Raw genomic sequence first — 26,848 nt, forward strand, 5'->3', positions numbered from 1 at the left:
AAATTGACTGGAGGGATAAATATAACCCTAGACGTTTAATAAACTAGGGGGATAGGCTGAAGTTAAGGACCTAATCCCAACACTCTTCAAAATTAAATGATTAGTTAGCTGAGTTGTAAGGAATATTTGGGAATTGAGAGGGGGGATAAATACAACCCCAGAAGTTTAATAACCCAGGGGGACAGGGTTGATATATAGGACCTATTCCCTTCCCTCTTGAAAATTTAAAATAATCAGATAATTACTAAGCTGGGGAAAATTTGTGGTTGAAACTCATAATTAAATTATTAAATTAGAAACCAGTCAACATGTCTGTTTCTTTACTGCAAAGATCTTCTAGTAGAAAGACAGGATGGGTAACTAGAGCCATAAATGATTGCAAACAGTCGTTGGACGAAATACCTCTGTCCAAGGAGAAATTGAATAGTCTCCTAAATATCCTCAAAGACCAATGGAACAAGCATGAAGAAAGTTATATAACTATAGAAGCGGCTATAGTAAAGGCTGATGATAAGGATCTCTTAGAGTCAGAAACTACGAAGTTTGAAGATGAATTGGAAGAATACTTAACTGATGTAAAGACACTAAAGTCAAAATTAGCTGAGACTGCCGTGGAAACACAAGTTGGTACACAGCGGAATAGAACTGTGTTACCACAAATAACGCTTCCGGAGTTTGATGGGGAGCAGAACTGGAAATCCTTCTGGTACCAGTTCAAATATTTGGTACACGATAGAACAGATCTCCCTAAAGTCAGTAAACTTACATATCTGTTAGGACAGGTCAAAGGAACACCATATCAACCGATAAAAGAATTACCAGTAGATGAAAATAATTATGAGGTGGCCTTGACCATCCTTAGACAAGACTACGAAGACATGGCGCAAGTTAATACTCAATTGCTGAAGGGTCTAATTGAATTACCCATACCTAGACGCGATTTTGATTCCTTGCAAAAATTTTGAATTCCAATAAGTTGTAACTTAAAGGCCTTAGGTACTTACGAAGATATTAAGGCATCAGATTAGGTGCTTTCAAGAACTGTGTCCTGAAATCTTCCACCGAAAACCAAGGATGCTTTGTGTGGTAGGTATCAAAAGGATAATTTCTCCTGCAAAGAGATTGAGGAGGGCTTGATGCAAGGAACAGTAAAACCTACTGAGGTCAAACAGAAGACTGAAATAAAGAAAAAACCCACTAACCCTCTGGTTGGGAAAGCTAAGTCAGAGAAGACTAAGTATGTGCCTAAAGAAGAGATAGGTATGCTTCAAGAATAGGAAAGCTTCAGGAACTGAGATGTTTTATAATCTGTATGAACTCCGAACATACTGCCGCGGACTGTAAGACTAAATTAAATCTTTGTTTTAAATGCAAAAAGGATCATCATCATAGTGCTTTATGCCCTAGGATGAAAACTGAGGTTCCTAAACCTGCAAGCGTCAATATGACAATTGCAAAAGGGAATGCTCCATTAGTAATGCCAGCTGCAGTTCCCATAGCCGATGTGAAAGTATTGTTTGAGAATAGAAACCAATTAGTATGTACCCTGTTTGATACGGGTGCTCAAAAAACCTTAAATTGTGGCGACATTGTGAAGAAATTAAAGTTCCTATTATTGGCAAGGTAAATCTAGCCATTACAGGATTCCTAACAACTAAGAAAGTTCAGTCTTTTGATTTAGTTAGACCTGTAATACAATTAGGCAGATATATATGCCGGGTAACTGCAGCTGTGGTTGATATTATGGAGACAAGTACATACAGTACATAAATGGATTGAAGGAAACCTCTGATCATCTACAAAGCTCAGGGATAAAGTTGGCTAAACGGAACGTTGAATCAGATACTGTGGATCTCATAAAAATGATAATTGGTTCTGATTATTGTGGAAGATTCCTGCATAGGGCCTTCAAAAGGAATAAGATACAGTTGTTCAAGAGTCCAGGAGATAACCTTATCATGGGTCAGTTGCCTTTCCCAAAGCAAGTTAAAGGAAAGGCCAAACTAGTAGACTCAGTCTTCGTTACCCCCACACAGTCATTGATGGTAGCTAGAATAGGTGCAGAATTAGAACCTACTCAGAAAAATGACTTACTGGATGAAAATATTGAACCTGTACACAAATTGTGGGACCTAGACAGTGTAGGAATACACTCTGAGGAACCAGCCCCTGAAGATAAAATAACATTGGATTTGTATAATTAGTCTGTGGAAATCAAGGATGAACGGTAATGGGTTGGATTACCATGGAAACTAAACCATTCGGAGTTACCAACAAATTACCAAGCACCTAAAGCTCAGTTAAATTCTCTCCTAAAGAAGTTGAGATATAAACCAGATCATCTGACCATATATGATATTATAAAGCATCAATTGAAGAATAAATTTATAGAGGAGGTAGAATTCCCTGTTACCCATAGAGGATATTATTTACCACATCATGCTGTAAGCAAGGATTCAATAACTACTCCCATAAGGATGGTATTCAATTGTAGTCGTAAAGCATCCAAGGGATCAGCTAGCTTGAACGATTGCCTATACTCTGGACCTACACTAACAGCGAAGTTATGGAATGTGTTACTAAGACTGAGAGAAACCTTATGCTTATACAGCAGACATTAGTAAGGCTTTTCTTAGAATAGGACTGAGAGAGGAGGATAGGAAATTTACAAAATTCCTCTAGCCTCATGATCCTCTAAATGAGGATAGTCCATTGAAGACTTACTGTTTCCGATCGGTGCTCTTTGGCTCTTGTGCTAGTCCTTTCCTACTTTGCAACACTTTAAAACATCATTTTGAAAATGCCAAATGCCTAGAAATAGGGAAGGCTTTTTACATGGATAATTTACAAGGTGTTGATGATACAGAGTCGGAAGCTCTGAAGGATTATGAAGTAGCCAATTCCGAATGTGGGAAGGCAAATTTGCCGTTACAGAGCTGGAATACAAATTCACCGCTTTTGAGGAACAAAATACAAGAGGACTATCCAGACTCTGACATTCCCAACATTCAAAATGTGTTAGGTCTTAACTGGGATACAACAGCTGATGAAATTAGTTTGAAACCAATTAAGTTCTCTGATGTCACTCTCACCAAGAGGTCCTTGTTAAGTCAGGTCTCCATGTTATTTGACCCATTAGGGTTGGTCAGTCCTAAAGTTATTAGGGGAAAATATTTAGTACAGGAGGCTTGGCGAGAAAAGTTAGACTGGGACTCTGACCAAAGTGAGACATATGTGGAACAGTGGGAACAGATTAGAAAGGAGTTTGAGACAACATCACGCATATGTATTCCCAGGAAAATAAACAGTAATGAGAAGTCGCCCTTACACATATTTTGTGATGCTTCTCAAAGGGCCTATGGAGCAGTAGCTTACTGCGCAACAGGAAAGGATAGTAAGATTATAATGTCCAAAGCCAGTTGCGCCAATTAAAGGAAGGACCCTACCTCAAATGGAATTGGCTTTCATAGAAATAGGAACTAAATTGGCCAGGTTTATAACCACTACCTTGATACCCAGTTTGAGGATATTTACATATGGGCTGACAGTGAGATTTGTCTTTACTGGATAGGAAAGGAAGACAGTAAAATTCCTTTCGTCCGTAATAGAGTGAAGGCTATTAAAGAGCTGTCTTCCAAATTTAATTTCATGCATGTATCCTCCAAACAAAATCCAGCTGATCTGCTCTCGAGAGGTTCGACCGTAAGGAGACTGATCAAAGATAATTTGTGGTTTAAAGGTCCTAAATGGTTACTCACTAAGAATTGGCCTGAACAGAAACAGTACAGTATTGCCAAGATTAGTGTAGTGAACTTGGATCCTGTACTACCTGAGCCAGAAGTAATTGACATCAGCCGATTCTCATCAATAACACAACTTATAAACACTACTAAATTGGTTGTTGAATTTTTGAATAAGAAAGTGGGGTTTCAGAAGTTAGATCCCCTAGAATATTGGCTGAAAAGAATACAAAAGAACTATCACGGGGAAATATATAACTTTTTAGGCCAAGGCACTGGGAACAGGAATAAGCTGATAATGGATTTAGGCTTGTTCATAGACGGAAAGGGTCTGATTAGGTGTCGGGGCCGATTATCTGATTTGCCTATCCAAACCAAACACCCCATTTTATTACCCAAGAGCGGATTCTTTGTACAATTAATTATAAAGGAAGCCCATGATTCCACTCTCCATGGAGGTTTGCCACAGACTTTGGCCCAAATTCAGGAAAGGTATTGGATTCTTAAGGGTAGACAGGTAATAAAAAAATATCTCAAAGACTGCATCATTTGTAGGAGGTATGAACAACGACCATATGACTATCCAGGACCACCAGCCCTACCAAGGGATAGGGTAAACGTAAGTTGGCCCTTCCAAATAACAGGAGTGGACTATACTGGGGCTATAACTGTTACGGGTGAGAGAACTCCCCATAAAGTTTACATTTGTATATTTAGTTGTGCCTACACAAGGGCAGTCCATCTAGAAATAGCGGAAGATCTGAGCTCAGAGACATTCCTCAATGTCTTTCGAGGATTTGCCCCTAGAAGGTCTTGTCCTGGCAAGTTAATAAGCTACGACGGAACTAATTTCGTTGAAGCAGCACCTTTACTGTTGAACATAAAGAATGACCCAAAGGTTAAGTCGGTGTTGGGAATCCGAAATTGTACCTGGCAGTTCACAGCTCCAAGAGCTCCATGGCAAAATGAATGTACTGAACGAATGATTGATATTGTCAAGAACTGCCTGAGGAAAACATAACACAGAACTAAGATCACGAAAGAAGTATTAAGAACAGTAATAACTGAAATTAAAACCAGGATTAATATCTAGATGACACTGATGGCTCGCTAGAGGCCTTAACACCGACTCAAATGTTATATGGAAGAAAGCTTCATCCGGTGCCTTGTGTGGATATCCAGGAAGAAGTAGATTATCCTATCATAGAAAATAATAATTTAGGACAATATCTGCAGAAGGGATATCAACGTCTGGAAAGGGTGTTGGACACTTGGAATAGACACTGGAGCGAGGAATATCTTTTGAGCCTACGAGAAAGATTTTATGGGGTTCAGGCTCCCAGCAACAAATCTGTTATAAACATAGGGGATGTGGTCTTAGTGAAAACCGAACAACCAAGATCCCAGTGGCCATTAGCTAAAGTGATCTCCACACACCCAGATTCAGAGGGGCTGCTGAGACTCGTAAAAATAAAATATAGGGAACATACCAGTATAAAAACTTGATAAACTGGTACCCCTTGAGTTAGCGGCTACTCCGGATACAGGGGATGGTGAAGATCAAACGGGTCAGGATGCTCGACCTAGAAGGGCCGCAGCACAGGGTTCTCGAGATCTATGGTGGGAACTCCTGGCTAAGGGTCACATTACATGATACAGCGTGTCATTTTACACCCGGCCCCAAAACTGTGGGAAATATTTTCCCCCAGAGCAGTTGTGTTCTCTACTTTTTATAATAGTCGTCCCTGGTTAGAAGGAGAGGAAAACTAGAGACCGTTGTTACTTGTTCAAGTGGTTTTTATAACCCAGAAATTACGTTCTCTTTAATAATTCTCATTATTGACCAATGAAATGCTACTGCGTCTAACCCTCATGGATTACTATGTAGTAAATATTGTACATGTAATTATATGGAAAGAACCATGGACCTAAACTGCGTCTGCACGTTAGATGACGTGACGAGGATGAAAATGTCCTCATGTAAAGCAGATGTGGATTTAAGATATTCACATAGTTAAAAGGAATATTTAGTTTAACTTTAGTTTCATAAAATCTAAGATTAATTTGTTAGATTCACCCTTTTTGTCATGATGTAAAGTAACTGTATATAGTACTGTAATTTATTAATAGTTGACACCTTCGAATCCGATGAGGGAGAAAGGAACCAGCAATTGAGCTTCACTCTGCTCCTAAACAAGTTTCAAGCAGCACACTGTACATACGCGCCTTAAGGACACTTGATTGCTCAAGGAACTACAGAAAAGCTGCCTCATTGTCATCAGTTGTCCGACACTCCTTCTTCATTAGCTAAGTAACCTTTACGAATTGGCCAATTCAAGGGGGGATTAGCTAGGAGATGGAAGAGAAATAGTTACTGTAGGTGAGTAAAGGTTAAGTTACGGTTCACCTAACCCTATGAGACGTGTTTGAATTTCCTTAAGGACAACTTTAGGGACAAGTAACGACCTACGAGTTATTTATTAGAAGGCAATAGAAAGTTCTCACATTGTGGTGCCCCGAGAGAGAAGCCCCGATTTGTTTACCAGAACCTCCAAATATTTTTCACCTTTTGGTGCCCTGAGTGAGGATACCGACTTGTATACATTAAATATTTTTCAAATAGCCATTGTGAATAACTCGAGAAGCAGTCGTGCGGCCTTGGTGTAACTTGGCAAGCATTCAGAGGGGACTGTAGTGCGCATACTTGACCAGCCACACTCAGGTGGGAAAACTCAGTTGGCCGGCAGAAGGCACTGAATGAGGGTGAGAACTGCGTGATCGTCGCATTCACAATAACCGAGCGAGTAGTTCAGCGGATCTGCGTCAAGTTTTGATACAAACTTGAACATTCATCCATGGAAACTATTCAGTTGATTAAGAAGGCTTTTGGGGATGATTCAATGAATGAAGCCCAGCTACAACTGTGGTACAGACGCCTTAGAGATGGGCATGAATCCTTTGAAAGTGATCCACGTTCTGGAAGGCTTTCAACAAGCAGAACACCCGAAAAAGTCGAACATGTCTGGGGGTCTGGGGTGCAATTAACGAAAATCGGCGATTGACAGTGCGAGAATTAGATCTAGCGATTCCATGGACTAGTGTTTCAGAGATTTTGACAGAGGATCTTGGCATGCACCATGTGGTGGCAAAATTCGTTCCGCGGCTCTTGTCACGAGACCAGAAGGAATTTCATGCTGAGGTTGCAGAGGACTTGCTTCAAACCACTAACAATGGACCACATTTCCTCAAACAGGTCATAACCGGAGATGAGTTGTGGGTCTACGAATATGACCCTGAAACAAAAGTCCAGTTTTCCCAATGGAAGTTGCCTGAATCTCCACGTCTGAATAAGGTGTGGCAAAATCGGAGCAACGTCAAGGCCATGTTGACGGTGTTTTTTGACCATGAAGGTGTTGTTCACCACGAATACGCCCCTCTTGGCCAGACAATACTGTAACAAAGGAGTTCTACGCTGAAGTTCTTCGTAGTCTAATGGATGCAGTAAAAAGAAAACGGCCGCAACTGAGGGCAAATGGTGACTGGCAACTTGATCAGGACAATGCGCCTGCTCATTCTCCATATCCTGTGCATTTTTTTTTTTTTTTTCAAAACTTCGCATCGCTCAGGTCTCTCTTAGCCTTCCTACAGCTAAGAGTTGGCTCTCAACGACTTCTGGCTTATTCCAAAGCTAATATCTCTACTGAGGGGGGGGATATTTCAGACCATGGGTGAGATTAAGAACACGATGAGGCAGCTGATGAAGATCCCGAAAGAGGACTTTGCAGACTGTTTTCAGAAGTGGAAGCGACAGTGGGAGAAGTGTGTGGGGTCATTTTGAAGGTGACAAAGGTGCCATTCTCCTTGGTAACCCATTTTTTTATATATATATAAAATGGCTAGATACTTTCCAGATAGACCTTGTACAGTATATATATATATATATATATATATATATATATATATATATATATATATATATATATATTGTTACGGAACAGAGAAAGATAATGTACACTTTAAGTGAGAATACGAAGAGTCACTACTGTCCCGTAAAGTTCCAGGTTCAAAACAAAAGAGTTAGGTAAAATTACAAGTTAAAGTTTAATGCACAAACTAACAACAAAACATTCAGGACTCATAAGGATAATGTAATGGCAAAAACAGGTTAAATATATGGTTAACTGCAATAGCCTCTATTAACACGAAATTAGCAAGAATAAATTTATCTAAGTCAGCCTTGATAAAATGAGATACCAGATAATACTCAGTGAATGCCAGATAAATAATTACAGATACAAACTATTGTCAAAAATGACTGACATAAAGAACCCCACACGAATTACAAAAACTTCACTAGGCCTACAAATTAAACTTATGCTATACAGTACAAGAAAAAATGCAACAACAGTTATACTCAAATTACACACAGCTGCTAGATGGTTGGAGATTTCTTGAGCACTCACAATAATAATATCTGTACAGGGGAGGACAGAGATGTGAACAAAATGAGGAGCAGATCTAAGTGGCAATGATGCAGAGACTGAGCTCATTATATAGGGGCTGGCAGAGCTTGATACAACTTGTAAGAGGGACGCGCAAATGAAGCCATGGGGACAGAGAGCTGAAAATCCCGCAAAGTATAACAGAGAGAACGACTTACTCCACTATAACGGTAGAAGGGGGGGACTGAGGCAGAACACGCTCGTGATCAAACATGCAGCAACTGTGCGCCAAAATTACACAAAGGATGATGAAATCATAGGCTATGTAACACCTCCCCACAAAGAAAAAAGAAATTTACAAAGGAAATTTCTTATTATTCTAAAACAATCTGTATATGGCATTACAGACCATGCAAAGGTCTTTCCTAATGTTACAAAAAATGAGATCTCCCTAGCACGTTCAGTCATAGGCACTTGCCAGTATCCCTTTAACAAATCAAACTTACTTATGTACCTAGCCTTTCCGATCTTGTCTATGCAATCTTCCACACGAGGGAGAGGGTAAGTGTCTGTTTTGGTTATCTGATTAACACGTCTGTAGTCAATGCAAATCCGCTGTGACCCACCTGGCTTAGGGACTAGAGTGACAGGAGAACTCCACTCGCACTGACAGGGCTCAATCATCTTGTGGTCCAACAGGTAGCCAAGCTCCTTCTCGATGAGAGGAACTTTCACTGGGTTCACACGGTAAGGAGGCAATTTAATTGGCTTTGCGTCTCCAACATCGACATCATGCATCAACACAGTGGTTCTTCCTGGAGTGGCACGGAACACTTGCGGGTACTCCTGCAGTAATGCCGAAAACTCCTGCCTTTCCTTGGGAGGTAGATGAGAAAGCTTAGTCTGGAGATCATTCATGATATCAGGATTCTTCCCCAAACTATCACTCAGGCTCATACTGCATGGGAGAGCTTCACTTGCAGACTCGGGTGGAACAGCTACAGTGCAGACTGGATTATTTTCGTCCCGCCTGTGATATAACTTTAGCATGTTGATGTGACATAGTTGCTTGCTCTTTCTACGATCTGGTGTGGCGATGACATAGCTGACATCACTGAGTTTCTTCTCCACGAAATAAGGGCCACTAAACTTGGCTTGAAGAGGTTGCCCATGAACTGGTAGCAGAATCAAAACCTGATCTCCTGGCTGAAAGTGGCGTAACCTGGACTTCTTATCATACCAAGTCTTCATCTTCTCCTGAGCAGCTCCTAAATTCTCTCTCGCCAGCCGTAAAGCAGTGGACAGCCGTTCTTTGAACTTCATCACATACTCCAGCAGGTTGACGTCATCTTCCTCCGACAGCCAGGATTCCTTGAGTGGCTTAAGGGGTCCTCTTACTTCATGGCCAAACAGTAGTTCAAAAGGTGAGAAGCCCAGTGATTCATTTGGAGATTCTCTTGCGGCAAACACAACGAATGGAAGACCTTTATCCCAGTCTTTCTGATGTTCCAAACAGTATTTCTTGAGCATCGATTTGAGTGTTTGATGATATCTCTCCAACGCTCCTTGGGTCTGGGGATGGTAAGCTGAAGACGTGATCTGGGTGATGCCCAACTCTTTCAGAGACTGTTTGAAAACGTTTGACATGAAATTACTTCCCCGGTCTGACTGTACCTCCTTGGGCAGACCAAACTTTGTGAAGAACCCTAGCATTTCCTTAACCACGTTCTTTGCTGAGATATTTCTAAGTGGAATGGCTTCAGGATAACGAGAAGCCATATCAATCATGGTCAACACATAAGAAAATCCTGAAGAAGTCTTAGGAAGAGGGCCCACAATATCCACCAACACACGGGTGAAAGGCGCCTCAAAAGGAGGAATGGGAACTAGAGGTGCAACCTTTTCGGTCTGATTACACTTCCCCACAACTTGACAGGTGTGACAAGACTTACAATACCAGGAAACATCCCTGAAGATACCTGGCCAGTAGAAGTGTTTCAAAATGCGTGCCACAGTCTTCCTCACTCCAAGGTGTCCTGCCAAACTGGTATCATGAGCCACTCGAATGATATCCTGCCTACAAACACGAGGGATGACAACTTGATGTACAACCTCCCATTCACAGTCGGCTGATGCTGTTGGGGGTCTCCACTTCCTCATAAGTACTCCTGACTTTACATAATAACAAGTAGAAGCACCGGCTGACTCTTCTTCACTGTAAGCAGAGTTAGCTAGACCTTTCAACTCAGGGTCAGCAACCTGCAACTCAACCAACTCTTGACGAGACAAATTATCAACACTACGGGGTACTGCCTCATCTGGTGAGTGGTCCAAATTAGCAAGAAAAGTGTCAGCTAGGATAACATCATCATCATCATTATCCTCTAAATCACCAGTAACTTTAGACTTAGCCCTAGTGACAGCACATGCAGGGAACACATTAGGGACATCACAATCCTGGGACGCAGCCACTGGCTCACTAGACAACTGAGGAGCTGGACACACTTGACTTCCACCAATATCATTTCCAAGTAAGAAAGTTACACCTGACATTGGGAGTGTCTCAACCAACCCAACCATAACGGAACCATTAACAAAACCAGACTCTAAATTCACTCTGCACAGAGGGACAGAGAAGTAATTATTCCCTACACCTTGTAAGATTACAGTTTCATCAGAGGAATTAACATTAGAGCCTAGAACACTGGTCAGCATAAGGGATTGGCAAGCACCTGTATCACGATATATTTGAACTGATTTCCTGTCATTACTGTCCAGAGGACTGACAAAACCATCAGACAGGAAATTAGCACATGAACACTTGAGAGTGTCACCCACGTTACTGCTCAAAAGAGGAGCTCCATCATGAGAATTTAAGTTACCCCTCAAAGCAGGTTCAGTTAACTCAGTTAAAGAATTCTGGGAACTCTCAAGAGTGGACACTAGACCAATTGACTGAATATTTAAAGACTCCTTTTTGTTCACATCACGCTGTCTCCTGAAACATCTCTCCGTAGTATGACCAAGCTTACTACAATAAGTACATTTACTTTTCTGAAATCTAGAGGTGAAGCTGGTATTTACTTCCTGAGAAACACCATCCTTATTCTCTTTCCTGTTACCTGTACTCTGAGTAGAGGCAACGTACTTACTCTTAGCTTTCCCTTTTTCTCTAGAATATCTCTTGTGAGTGAGAACATACTCATCAGCTAAAACTGCAGCATCAGACAAATTATCTATTCTTTTCTCATCAAGATATAGGCTTACATCTTTATAAATACACCTCTTGAAGTCCTCCAGCAAAATCATCTGCTTAAATTTACCAAAATCAGAATCCACATTCTTAGAATTTAACCACTGCTCTAACAGATCTTCTTTGATTTTTGCATACTCAACATGGGATTGCTTATCTTGCTTGTAAGTTGTCCTAAATTTTACTCTATAAGCTTCAGGAACAAGCTCATAGGCCTTAAGAATCAAGCTCTTAACTACATCATAATTATCACATTGATCCTGAGGCAAAGATGCATAAGTTACTTGAGCTTTACCGGTGAGAACAGTTTGAAGGAGTACTGGCCAATACTTTATAGGCCAATTAAAACCTGTAGCTACCCTCTCAAACAACTGAAAATACTTTGTTAAATCAGATTCATTAAAAGGAGGGACAAGTTTAACATTTTTAGCCACATCAAAATCATCAGAGCTAGATGATCCAGTTCCACCTTGTTTCATGCGATACTCATGGTCTGCCTGAATCCTAGCAATTTCAACTTGTGCCTCAACCTCCCTTGTACGAGACTCCTGCAGGGCTAGCTGTAACTTAGCTAATTCAATCTGCGTTTGCTCATTTGGAGGAGTTACATTGAACAAGCTTTCATTAATCATGGCAACAATCTGATCTTTAGACTGATGAGAGCGAACAACAAATCCCAATTGTTGGGCAACAATCTTAAGTTCATTCTTTGTTCTGTTTTCTATATCACACACTGTTTGCACATTTGACAAAAAATCTTTGGCTTCATCAAGTGTAGAAATAGTAGCCATCATGAATATATCAGTCACAAAATATCAAACAATATCCTTATGATAATATCCTGAATATCCTGATGAGAGGTCGCCAAATTTATGTTACGGAACAGAGAAAGATAATGTACACTTTAAGTGAGAATACGAAGAGTCACTACTGTCCCGTAAAGTTCCAGGTTCAAAACAAAAGAGTTAGGTAAAATTACAAGTTAAAGTTTAATGCACAAACTAACAACAAAACATTCAGGACTCATAAGGATAATGTAATGGCAAAAACAGGTTAAATATATGGTTAACTGCAATAGCCTCTATTAACACGAAATTAGCAAGAATAAATTTATCTAAGTCAGCCTTGATAAAATGAGATACCAGATAATACTCAGTGAATGCCAGATAAATAATTACAGATACAAACTATTGTCAAAAATGACTGACATAAAGAACCCCACACGAATTACAAAAACTTCACTAGGCCTACAAATTAAACTTATGCTATACAGTACAAGAAAAAATGCAACAACAGTTATACTCAAATTACACACAGCTGCTAGATGGTTGGAGATTTCTTGAGCACTCACAATAATAATATCTGTACAGGGGAGGACAGAGATGTGAACAAAATGAGGAGCAGATCTAAGTGGCAATGATGCAGAGACTGAGCTCATTATATAGGGGCTGGCAGAGCTTGATACAACTTGTAAGAGGGACGCGCAAATGAAGCCATGGGAACAGAGAGCTGAAAATCCCGCAAAGTATAACAGAGAGAACGACTTACTCCACTATAACGGTAGAAGGGGGGGACTGAGGCAGAACACGCTCGTGATCAAACATGCAGCAACTGTGCGCCAAAATTACACAAAGGATGATGAAATCATAGGCTATGTAACAATATATATATATATATATATATATATATATATATATATATATATATAGAGAGAGAGAGAGAGAGAGAGAGAGAGAGAGAGAGAGAGATATGTATATAAAGATATAGATAGATAGTTAGATAGATAGATAAATAGATAGATAGATAGATCTCCATTTCAGTTTTTCCTATGAATTCCATGGCAACTATTCTCTACTGCATGTTGGACATTCTTACTTTTTCCTGCCGGTTTCGGCTGGAAGATTGGGGGGGAGGGAGGCCTTCTTACTATGCCATCCTTAACTTCAGCTTATAGAATTAGAAATCATAGATAAACATTTCTTTGTAACAAATAACCCCGTAAGGACCAACTGGTCTGCTGCTGTTTACATTTTTTGTATTCCTTTCTACCCTTCTTCCACCTACCACTTTCTACAGCCTCCATCCTTTGGAAAGTGTCAGCCAAACAAAAAGCATATTTTGAAAACTGCATCTGGGAGAGACCCAACTTTAAACGATGTTGTTTATGTCAGTTTTAGTGATAAACATTTTATAACAAAATTATTTTATACATCAGCAGAAATCTGCAACATCCTCATACCTGAGTATGGATGCGGATTCGGACAGGGCTGGATTAACCCTGCTATGGCCTGGTAAGCCACGCAGAAGGTTGGCCTGCAACATACAGATCTTTTTTTCCGTTATTTCCAGTGAAATTTTGACATGACCTATAATGGCCTTGTTTTGATGGTTTGATGAGTGATGGCCCTTATTTGGACGCCCAAAGGGTATTTATTCCGCTCTGGAAGTCTGGATGGCCTGTGGGCATTTGCCCATTTTGCCTATACCGGGTAATCAGGCCCTGAATTCAGATGTAGATGGCATATGTGTGGAGGCGGATGCAGATACGGATGTTGGTCAGCGAAAATGCAGATGTGGATTTTTATTAAATGTGGATGCTTCGCGAATGCTGATGCAGAGGCAGATTTCACATGCATGTGTAGTGTGTTCTTTTAACTTTTTCAGGTCATTGTCATAATTACACTTAATACACGGTGAGACGGAATGGGAGCCTCTCTGTCTGGGAGTGTCTCACTGTAAGGCTAAGCAGTGGTGGGGGTCCTGCAAGTGGATGCTTATTATTATTATTGTTATTTAGTAGGTGCCATCAGTGGCTAGTTGGCTTTTGACTCGTATCAGCGGGGCCACTCTGAGGACAGAATTAATTGGGAAGTTTGACTTGGATGGTACATCTATCAACTGATAACGCAGGTATACTTCTGTACCATTATTACTCGACTCTCTGCGGGGCCGGTCTAGAATCGCCTTTGTCACTGAGTTAGTGACTTTCTTATTGACGGACTGGTTTCGTGCAGCCTCCAGGAAAGTTACAGGGGTCTTTCTAAAACTCCTCGTTTGCTAAAGCTACATATGAAACACCTTTAATACAAAACCTGAAGTACATATATTACTTGTCAAACGGTAATATCGCTTGACCTGAGGGAAAATCAAGTCCTATCTTTCTCCTCCACAATACCCATGTCTGTCTTGTCTCCACCACCACCATTCCTTTCCCTCTCTTCAGTCACCCTTGGTAACTCCACTCCCTTCCCTCTCTCTCACCCTACAGTGACTGGTGGGTAGAAAGTACGATACTATATCAACAGGGGGGGAGAGGTATTTCTTATGATCACGTTTGTACTTTGAGGGTATTGTGCAATTTTCGGCTGAGATCATGTTTTGGCATACATTCTAATGGCCTGTCTGTTGACAGCATGTCATTGATAATCACTGAGAACAATTTTTGCTTTTGTCCCGCCAACAAGCATCAGTAACTGCAACTGTAGTAGCTACAGCGGAATTTAGAGGTAAATCACTTCTGCCATATATTGCAACGGATTAGAAAAAGGATTGAAAGAACCATTTTAAAAGTGTCACAATATTCTTATTAATGCAAGGACGAAGTTAATGTACATTTAGATATTTAGCCATATTTTCAGAGAATAAGGAATATCATTGTTTTGCATGTCAACTCCAGTGTTATAGACAGTGAATATCAGGTGGGTTCTTACAGGGACGCCCTATGTAGGTCTCCATTCTACTGAGTGCCATCCTAGTTACTGTTAGTACTATAAAGCATAATAAAGGCTCTAAGTTTTTTTTCATTTCTTCCGTGAACAGATACTACATCAAGGCCAACTGTATATAGACAATCCTCATATCCCTCAGGATCCTCCTTTGGCACAATACTGGCAATGTCTCTGGGAGGGTGGCTATGCAACACTGAGTTTTTGGGCGGATGGCCGTCTGTGTTCTATGTCTTTGGCGGGCTGGGTGTAGTGTGGGGACTGCCGTGGTTTCTGGTGACTCACAATCTTCCAGAGCAGCACCCATCCATAACTTCCGGCGAACTCTCTTACATCATCACCCACCGTACATACGTCAGCCAACGTAAGGTAAGTTACTATGTGTCAGGCAATATTATGGTGCTCAAAAACAGGGATGTACAGCCTGCAGTCTGCTGCCTGCATGAGGCCCCTGTAATAGCTCATTCCGCTCCTGTAGTATCTTGTATTCAAGATGAAATATTTTAGTGTGTGTGTGTGTGTGTGTGTGTGTGTGTGTGTGTATCTTACAGTCTACTAAGAGTACTGAAAATAGCAATTGTCTGTATTTTGCAATGCATTATACTAAACGGTCATAATGGTTTACAGTACAGCTGCATAGCAATTAAGTGATTACAGTCAGCAGCGGGAAGAAAGGTGAACAGGAAATGAAGGTGCTGATCGAAGAACTAGTCCGTCTAGATGGGGGTGTTCTTATTGCTAAGCCACTTAATGCATATTGATATTAATCATATAACTGATTTCCCCAATGTATCTATTCAGTTTCCATGAGATATTTATACAGTAAATGCATAAGGAAACTGATTGTGTGTATATATGTATATATATATATATATATATATATATATATATATATATATATATTGCCAAACGTCTCAATCCCGTTCGGGGTGGCCACAAACAAATCGCCTCCACGTCGCCCTGTTCCCCGCCATTTCACTCCCCCGCTCCCAACTCACACACTCCTCTCTCATATACCTCTCCACCCCATCCCTCCATCTCATCATCGGCCTCCCCCTCCCTCTTTCCCCCTCCACTTCACTCACATACACTCTCTTCGTCAGTCTTTCACCCTACATCTTCCCCAGATGGCCAAACCACCTCATTGTATTCCTCCTAACGCTTCCTATTACATCCACATCCACACCACAACGCTCCTTTATATCCTCATATGTCAGCCTGTCTCTCCATGTGACTCCACAGGCTCCTCTTAAATAACTCATTTCCACTGCTCTCACTCTTGACTTGTGTCCTTCCAGCAACGTTCAAGCTTCACTTCCGTACGTTAGAGTTGGTATCACAATACTGTCATGTAGTAACTTTTTCACTTCCATGCTCACTTCCCTGCTTCTTATCACTGCTTTCAAGGAACCAGCAACCTTTCTTCCCTGCTGTACCCTTTCAAGCACTTCACCCTCCAAACCTCCATCCTTACTCATCACGCTACCCAAGTACTTAAACGTACTGTACTCACATTTTCCAATTCCTCATCATCCAACCTCGCTGTACATTCACTGACTTCACCTCTCTCAAAGACCATCACTCTACTCTTCCCTACATTCACCTTTAGATTCCGTTTCTTACACACTCTCCCAAACTCATCCACCAAGCCTTGCAGCTCTCCTTCGTCTTCACTCAACAACACAGTATCATCTGCAAACAACAGTACAGGGAGTTTCCAAACACTACCCTCTCTCACCAGGGCCACTCCAACATCCACTACCCTACCTTGTACCTCTTTTATTACTCCATCCATGTACAGATTGAACAACCATGGAGACATGACACATTCCTGTTTCAACCCAACCTTCAAATAGAAAAATTCACTCAGTTCACCATCCACACGCACTGCTGCCTTAGCACCATCATACATACTCTTCACAACATTCAACAACTTCCCATCTACTCCATATATTCTTAATACTTTCCACAATCTTTGTCTATCCACCCTGTCATATGCTTTTTCCAAATCCATGAAAGCCGCATACAACTTCTTTCCCTTCTCTAGAAACTTTTCCACTAAAGATCTAAGAATAAATATCTGATCTACACAACTTTTTCCCTTCCTAAACCCTCCCTCTTCTTCTCCAACTAATTCCTCTGTTCTTTCTCTAACTCTGTCAATAAGTATCCTACCATACACTTTTCCTATTACACTAAGAAGACAAATGCCCCTATGATTACTACACATTTCTTTTTGCCCTTTTCCTTTGTACAAGGGAATAATTATACCTGACTTCCAATCCTCCGGGACTCTACCTTCCTCCCAGGCCAATCTGCACATCTTCCACATCCATTCTACTACTATCTCTCCCCCAAACTTCAGCATTTCACCATACACTCTATCAATTCCCGGGGCTTTCCCCAATTTAACTTTCATCATTGCTTGCACAACTTCTATCCTACTGATTTCTTCCTGTCTTCTCACCTCCCTCCTTCTCCCAGCCATTCCCCAGCCACTTATACTCGCATTACTTCCATCCTCTATGTTCAACAATTCCTTAAAGTGTTCTCTCCATCTGCTCACTTGTTCTCCCTTCTCCACTAGTAATCTACCATTTTTATCTTTCAATCCCCTGCTAACTTCACTTCCACCCTGTCTTACTCTTTTCACCTCTTTCCAGAACATTTTCTTACAGTCCCTCAATTTCCTTCCAAATTTCTCATCCACTCCCTTCTTACTTTCTCCTACTAATCTTTTCACCTCTCTCTTTCTTTCTACATATAACTGTCTCTTCCGCCTCTCGACTTCTTCCACGCCCCTACTTCTCATCCATTCATTGTATGCTTTCTTCTTTTGTGCCGACGCCTATCTCACCTCTTCATTCCACCATGCTGTTCCTTGCACACCCCTCCGTCTTCTCTTCATCCCACACACCACATCACATGCTTCACATATTTCTTCTGTGAATATCCTGCACACACCTTCCACGTCCCCCATCTGCTCCAATTCATATTTGCCCAATCGTTCCTCCACTTCTCTCTTATACTCTGCCTTTTTCTCATCCTCTTGTAACCTTCCCACTCTCCTTACAAATACTCCTTCTTCCCATCTTTCCCTTCTTCTATTTCTCCATCTTAATTGGATCTCGATTCTGGCCACCACCAAGTAGTGGTCAGAAAGTCCACTCCCCCAACCTCTGTAAGTTCTTGCATCCATTACACATTTTGTGCACCCTTTCATCCTCACACACATAATCAATCATTGCTTTCCTTTCATTCAGTTCACCACCCACCCTTCTCATCACTCGCCATGTATACCTGTGGATCATTTTGTGCCTGAAGAGGGTATTAGCTATCACCAACTCCCTCCCAGCACAAATGTCCACTAACGCATTACCATTCTCATCTATCTCAGCAGGCACACCCCACTCATCAATTATTCCATCCACCTTCACATTCCCTACTATACCATTCATATCACCGATCAAAAACACTCTCTCATACCTTCCAGACTTTTCCATGCACACTTCCACATTTGTCCAGAACTCTTCTCTCACTCTGCTTGCACAACCTTCCGTTAGTGCATACACACACACAATCTCCCACATTTGTATTCCAACTTTCAATCGTACCCACACAATTCTTGACCCAACTGATCCATATTCTCTTATGCTCTTCTTCCATCTTTTACTCACAACTATACATACTCCTTCCTTTGCCCTCTCATTCTCACCAACTCCTGCACATATACCCCATCCATACTCCAATTCTCTCACACTCTCACCTCCCCATTTAGTTTCAGTTATTCCGCATACATCAACTTTCGCACCCTCAGGCACCTGGACAATTTTCTCTCTTTCACCTCATCAGTCGCTCCCCTTACATTCCATGTTCTGATTACCATGTCCTTTGTCCTGTCCTTGGTCGTCACCTTTTGGTCAGTCCTTGTCCGAGGCTTATTGTTTGTCTTTTAGTTAGTTGTTTTCCGGGTAGGGACACTAACCCTCCGCCAACCCTTTTAGTCGCCTTTTACGACAAGCAGGGATACTGCGGGAGTATTCTTGAAAACCCCCCCTACCCCCAGGGTGTGTGTACATATATATATATAGATAGATAGATAGATAGATAGATATAGATATAGATATATAGAGATAGATAGATAGATAGATAGATAGATATAGATATATATATATATATATATATATATATATATGTATAAGTATATATATATAATTATATATATATGTATAAGTATATATATATAATTATATATATATATATATATATATATATATATATATATATATATATATATATATATATATATATATATATATATATATATATATATATATATATTTAATAACAGAACGGAGGAAGGAAAAACAAATGGGTAAAAAAAAAATAATCCATACACCAGATTACTGGTGTCCTCTGTTCATAAAATATCTGTAACAGTTAGACTTGAACAGTTGTGGGTTGAAATTTGGAGGAAAACAACTCTGGGGAAGCGAGTTCCAGAGAGATGCAGTTCAGGGAATGAAAGAATTCTGATAGGCAGAAGTTCTACAATATGGTTGAGTGACATTCCGGTCATGAGCGCTACCAGATGCCCATGTAGCACGAGGGAAGGCATGGACAGGTGGCACCATGGACGCAACTTCGTCTGAGCATTTGCCAAAAAAATACCTGTAAAATAATGCAAGGGAGGCAACATTCCTTCTTACTTGCAGGGGAGGTAGTTTATATGTAATGGCAGAGTTGTTAATGATTCTAATAGCTTTATTCTGAATTTTGTCTAGTTGTCTTAATGCAACCTCTCCACAACCATTCCACAAGGGTGAGCAATATTCAAGCTGAGAGCGCACATGATTCTTATAAATTATAGCTAACTGCTCATCGGCGAAGAAGTTATGGACTCTGTACAATAATCCAAGTTTCTTTGAGGCGGTTTTAGCAAGTGATATGACATGAGAGAGCTGAGGGCACTGTTAAGTGAGACACCAAGAATTTCAATACTTTTGGAGATGGGAATATTAGTAGCACTGGAGGTAATGTACGAATCTGGCAATATCTGTCTATTAGTGAACTGTATATATTTAGTTTTACTAGCATTAAAAGAGACAAGGTTGTTTTGTCCCCATTCACTGATTGTAGATAGATCTTGATTTATGGAGATGGCTGTACTGAGTTGAGAGGTAGAGATATTAGACTTTGTGAATGGATGTCTGAGTGTGAATGGACTATGTAGTGTTGAGTCATCTGCATATGAGTGAATGGGATTGTGAGTGACAGATAAGAGATCATTAATATGAACCAGAAATAGGGTTGGCGCCAGAACTGATCCCTGCGGCACGCCGGCATTAATTGAGTGGAAATTCGAATATACACCATCTACTTTTACTCTTATTTTCCTGTCACTAAGATATAACGAAATCAAAGGAACAAAAGACGTTAGTCCATAGCAAGGGAGTTTGGACAGCAGGGAACGGTGCCATACTCTGTAGAAAGCTTTAGAGATATCAAGAGCTACTGCATGAGTTTCTCCAAAAAGATCAATTGATTGATGGATGGTATGAGTTAAGAGATTGAGTATGTCAATGGTGGATCTTTCGTGGTGAAAACCGTATTGTCTATCACTAATTAAGTTGTTGGATTCAAGATGTTTAACAATATGCTTATTAATTAAAGTTTCAAATGCCTTACCATGAGAAGATGTGATAGCTATTGGTCTGTAATTGGAGGGGTCAGACGAACTTCCTTTCTTCGGAACTGGGTGGATATTGGCTTCTTTCCATGAATTTGGGAATAAAGAAGTACGTATGCAGAGTCTGAATACTTTAGCTAGGACAGAGGCAAGTTCAGGGGAACACTTTTTCAAAACAATTGGCGGAATTCCATCTGGGCCAGGAGCTTTGTTGGTAGGTAAATTGTCTAGGATGAATTTTACGTATCTTGTCTGTATTTTAAGTGGGGCAATTTCGGGAGAATCAAGTTCCAGTACTGAGACATTCTGGCTGGTATCATCTATGGTAGAGTTTCTGGCAAAGGTACTAGCAAAGATATCTGCTTTCCCACGTGGGTCATTTGTAATATTGCCATCTGAAGATTTTAGTGGGGGAATGGAAGATGACTTGTTAAAGTTATTATTGAAAGAATTAAGAGGTGACCAGAATATTCTATTGTCATTAGGGTTGTTAAGTAGTTTTGATGCTTGCTTTTGAAGAAAGTTTGATTTAGATAGATTTAGTACAGCTTTTGCATGATTTCTAGCAATTTTAAATTGGGAAAGTGATTCAGATGTTTTTGATTTTAAGTAAGAGTTATATGCTAATGACTTTTGGGCTGTTGCTCTGGCACAGATGCCATCAAACCATTTTGGAGAGTTTGATCTTTTAGTGAATTGTTGACTTGGTATGAATAAATCCATACCGGCTTGTATTAAGTCGCAAATGTGGGACTGGGTAGAATTGGGATCACTAGAGAAGCAAGACTGCCATGGAACATCAGCAAGATAATTTCTAAATCCATCCCAGTCTGCCCTGTCAAAGTGCAATCGGGTCACCCTGACAGGTTCAGAGTGAGGAGGTGTAGGAGGGTTAACTAATGAGGCTTTGAAGAGATTGTGGTCAGAGGATCCAAGTGGTGACAGTACCTCTATCCTGTATTGATCTGGATTATTTGTCAAGAATCCAAGAGATGGGCATTATGGTCAGGATTATCAGGTATTCTGGTTGGTTGCTTTACCAACTGGGTGAGATTAAACGATTCCGCAAACAGATCGCATTCTAGACCAGCGTCGTCAGTCTGGGCAGAATGCAATAACCATTCAACATTGTGAATGTTAAAATCACCCAAAAAGGTAATTTCATTGCCAAGGGCAAGGTCAAGGTTACTCAACTGAGTGGATATGGAATCAAATACACTGGGTTCCGAAGAAGCACTGGGGGAACGATAAACTACACAGATATATTTGGTAATGTTTTGGCAATTTAATTTATATAATGAGCAATCAAAACTGGATGAAGTGAAGTTTAAAATAGTGTCAACTGCATATTGGGATTTGATATAACAACAGGTGCCGCCCTTGTTTCGAAAGTTTGTAAGGAGATGGTAACCGGGAAAACAAAATGCAGATATATCGGTGGAGGGTGAGATTTGTGGTTCTGTGAGGAAAAGGGCTGAAGGGGATATATATATATAGATAGATAGATAGATAGATATATATATAGATAGATATATATATAGATATATATATATATATATTTATTTATTTCTCTCTCTCTCTCTCTCTCTCTCTCTCTCTCTCTCTCTCTCTCTCTCTATATATATATTTATATAAATATATATATATATATATATATATATATATATATATATATATATATATATACTCTCTCTCTCTCTCTCTCTCTCTCTATATATATATTATATATATTTCTCTCTCTCTCTCTCTCTCTCTCTCTCTCTCTATATATATATATATATATATATATATATATATCTATATATATATGTATATATATATATATATATATATATTTCTCTCTCTCTCTCTCTCTCTCTCTCTGTATATATATATATATATATATATATATATATATATATATATATATATATATATATACAGTATATTACAGGCCTCTCCCAAGTGTTTCCGCTTATCCCGGACTTGAGCTATTTCTTTCTGTTCCAGGACCCTAAGACCTCTAACGAGTTTTCTGTCTTCATGTCTTCATTGCTTGCTCTTTGTATTCTGTCCGGGTCCATATATCTGTTCAAGGATTTTTTAGGAATTTCATTACATCACCTTATTGTTGGTTTTTTGTTTCGTCTTTTTGAATCAGTTATAATCTAGTCTGTTGCTGTTCTTGTCCATCTGTTGTCGTGTCTTCAACAAAGATAGCTTGGTCAGTTATTCCTTTTTTGTTGATTAGATTGTCTTCCACTTCAGTCAGTTCGTAATCCAAGCTATTTTTTTCCTATTTCTTAAAGTCATTCAATACATCTATCTTTTCATACTTTAATGGGCACTTCTTTCTTTTCAGTGATTCGGCCATTGGCTATATCTCTGAGCTGTAAGTCATTACGGAGATAATGCAATGACTGAAAGCTTATCGCACTAAAAGCAGTGGTAAAATGCCCTTTGATATGCTACTTTGTCTACCAAATGCTTCCCAGTCCAGCTTTATACGTTACTGATTTCAGGTCTGAATGGTGGATGGATCACAGTACTTGAAAAAATTTTACTTGAGAGATAATAATGGGTATCCCAAGGCAATAACGTGGCGCTGATTCCAAATATGATGTTCATTTCGTTCTAGCACGTAAAGTTTTTCTGAACTCTCTACCCTCACACGTATCCCTATAGTAGCCTACTCTGGCCCTTTTTTTGTTCTCTTTATTCGTGCTTTTGGACTTCTTTATATACTTAATATGTAGCGGATAATATCCAGCATATACATTGCCAGTTGTCTATATCTGCTATCTGAAGTATGTCTATGTAAAATCATTTATAACTTATTTCAGATTTATGGGTTGACAATGCCTCGCGGATGTGTGAATGATCCCAATACTTTCTATTATACTGTATATGTGGAAGTTTCACTCCAAAGATGCAGAAATAAAAGATCACGTTCGTTGTAAAGACAGTTTATTATCTACATTATTTTGACATTAAGATTGGCGACCAGTACAAACAACGGGTGCCTCATATCTGTTGAGTATCTTGTTCCCGCTCCCTTCGCGAATGACATGCAGGATGGAAAACAGTGATGCCTTTAGCAGTTCCCATGGTGCGGGGAGAACCTGGAGATCACACAACAGATTCCTACTTTTGTATGACAAAAGTTGTGGGATTTTCTTTAAAAAAAAAAAAAAAAAAAAACTTTATCCAAATTTACCGTCGGCAATGAGACCAGTCAATCACACGGAGGATCTTTCCATTTCAAGTCCACCAACAGATAAATGTGTATTCAAGATTTCAGATGAGGATGAGGATGGAGAGGCATCTGGAGCAGCTGCCCCTGATTCTGACTTCGAATGTCAGCCGTCTGGCAAGGTACCCATCTAGTCACTCAAGGAGACCTTAACGATCTTGTACGTGACCTAAAGTTATCAAAACAACAGTCAGAAGTACTCGCCCCGAGACTGCAAGAATGGAACTTGTTGCATCCAGACATAAAGGTGACGAGTTTCTGGAAGAGGCAACAAAATCTGGAACTTTTTTTTCGAGTCAGACGAAGGCATATGCAGCTGTTGCAATATCGCAAGTCTGTTCGAAGTCTTGATATGGATTCATGATCCTGACGAATGGCGACTTTGTATTGACACCAGCAAGTCAGGTCTGAAGACTGTTTTCTTCCACAGTGGGAACATATTATCCAGTATACCACTTGTTTTAGCTCCTGAAATGAAGGAAACGAGCGAATTGATGCAAAAACTCCCCGTTTTGAATGAGTTTGACGAATTCCGATGGAAAATCTGCAGCAGTTTGAAAAAGGTATCCATGCTGCTTGGACTACATGGAGGTTTCACGAATACAGTTGTTTCCTGTGTTTATTGGACAGTCGTCATATGCAACAGCACTACATCCAGCGTGAGTGGCCTCCTCAAAGTTACTAAGAAGCTGGAGTACACAACTTACTGAACGAACCACTCGCCTAAATGGAAGATATCATGCTTCTGCCTTCTCACATCAAGTTAGATTGGTTGGTTTCGATTCGTCCATCTAATAAATTAGAATGGACACGGGCAGATGAAGCCCGTCAGGGATATATACGAATTAAGTGCGATGTTGAGGGTGGGGAGGGTGGGTGGATGGCTGCTGCTGCTGCTTGGCTGCTGCTGCTGTTGCCGCTACGGCTGGGCTGCTGCTGCTGCTGCTGGAACCGCCGCCGGCCCCCCGAACTCCTGCATCATCAAGTTAGGCTTGATGAAAAACTTCGTCAAAGTCTTGGATAATCAGGTACAGAAAGTCTTCCTTAAGATTAGTGACGCCAAATTGAAGGAAGACATTTTCGTTGGCCCACAAATTCGTACCCTGATGAAAAACAGTCAGTTTGATGCAACCCTCGAGGCAGAAGAACTTAGGACTTGGAGATCTCTTAAGAAAATTTGTGCTGGTTTTCTGGGCAGCCATTGCAATGAGGATTACGTGGAAATCAGTGATGAGCTCCCAGTTGCGTATCATGACCAAGGATGCTGCATGTCCCTTAAAATCCATTTTCTTCACTCACAGCTCTGTTTTTTCCAACAAACTTTGATGTTAGTGACGAACAGGGTGAACCTTTTCAACAAGATATTGCGGTAATGGAACAAAGATGTCAAGGTAGAAATGGAGCTAGTATGATGGTGGATTATTTTAGATGCTGACACAGGAAACCGATGTAGAGCACAAAATGTTATTATAAATAAAGAACGTACTATGAGTACCTGTATTTAATGCGAAATTTTCATAGAACGATGGAATAATACATTGGATTTTGTTTCCGCATATTACTTTTACATCCCAGTTAATATTTCACGATTTAAAGAAGATTCCCAGCATAACCAGGCGATAGGAGCATGTTGATTTCTGACTAGTGGAAGAAAATTTTCAAGGCTAAATGTGCGTGGTCGAGAAAAAGTCAAAACATATTTGTAATCAGCACAGTCAGTTTACTCCAAGACACCCATTCTCATTTCTGAACTAGATAAAAAGCAGGTTCACTTTGGATTCTCATCTCAATATGAACTTGGTTATGAAACATGCCTTTTTTGTTTTCTTATTCATTTTCAGTCCTACACAAAGACTTTCTCTGTTAAAATCTTCTACTAGTTGTTGCAGTTGTCCACTTGACTCACTGAATAGAAGAACGCCATGTGAGAAGGTTACTCAGATACTTATCGTCTGTTTTAATCCCATTATTACTCCAGTTAAACTTCCCAAATACTTCTTCTGTGCATGTTGTAAACAACTTTTTTAAGACAGTACCCCCTGTCCTACATCTTTTTATTGGGATTTTTCCCTTATCTGTAGGGAGCTTAACCCGTCACGTCCCGAGGTTTTTCGCACCTCCGACACCCCCCAATCCCGAGCTATTTTGGAAAAAAAAACTTTGGCTAAAACTTCCGGTTTTGTTGAGAAACAAAGGAAAATCACCAAGAAAGGGCTTACCGTGGTCCATAAGTGGTCGGAACAGGTGAGGTCCCCCGCGCAAGGTATCGTATTCTATCATTGAAGAGTGAGGAGGTTTTCTATGGTAGGAAATATTGGGAGAAACAACAAATAACACCTCTACATTTATTGAATTTGAACTAATAAACAATATGAGTAACAATAAAATGAATTTCAAACACATGTATATGAAAAATAAGCATTGTACCTTCTCGCGAGCATAGCGAGTTTGGTCCGAGTGGTAACATGTTATGTGCTAAGTTTCTTGTATCAGTCAACATATCATTTTTTCTACTTGTATAGTTCTGTTTCATTGACATTTTACCTATTTTTACTGTTTGTAAATGTTTTCAGATGTTTTCATTCATTACGATTACATGCAGCATAAGTATAGCGTACATCTGCTTACTAAGCGCACTTGCTATGACTCGTATTTCAACATACTCAATTGTTATATCACTTTTCTATTATTTTTTCTTTACATAGAACCTTTCCTCCACCACTGTAAATGTTTTCAATTATTTACATTCATTACGTGGGCATTTAGC

At 40.1% G+C, this 26,848-nt stretch overlaps 1 protein-coding gene across 1 annotated transcript in view; it reads left to right on the top strand.

The window, feature by feature from the left end:
- The window catches only part of LOC145405335 (putative inorganic phosphate cotransporter), a 360,438-nt gene that overhangs the window by 101,474 nt on the left and 232,116 nt on the right, over positions 1-26,848 (top strand). The window contains exon 5 of the mRNA XM_080276747.1: positions 15,303-15,529. Within this exon, the coding sequence (XP_080132873.1) occupies positions 15,303-15,529 (227 nt within the window). The remainder of the gene's footprint in view (positions 1-15,302; positions 15,530-26,848) is intronic.

This window comes from Coenobita brevimanus, chromosome 66 (genome assembly GCF_032717465.1).
Source record: "Coenobita brevimanus isolate Jiangsu-jjx chromosome 66, ASM3271746v2, whole genome shotgun sequence".
In the NCBI taxonomy this organism is placed as follows: Eukaryota; Metazoa; Arthropoda; class Malacostraca; order Decapoda; family Coenobitidae; genus Coenobita; species Coenobita brevimanus.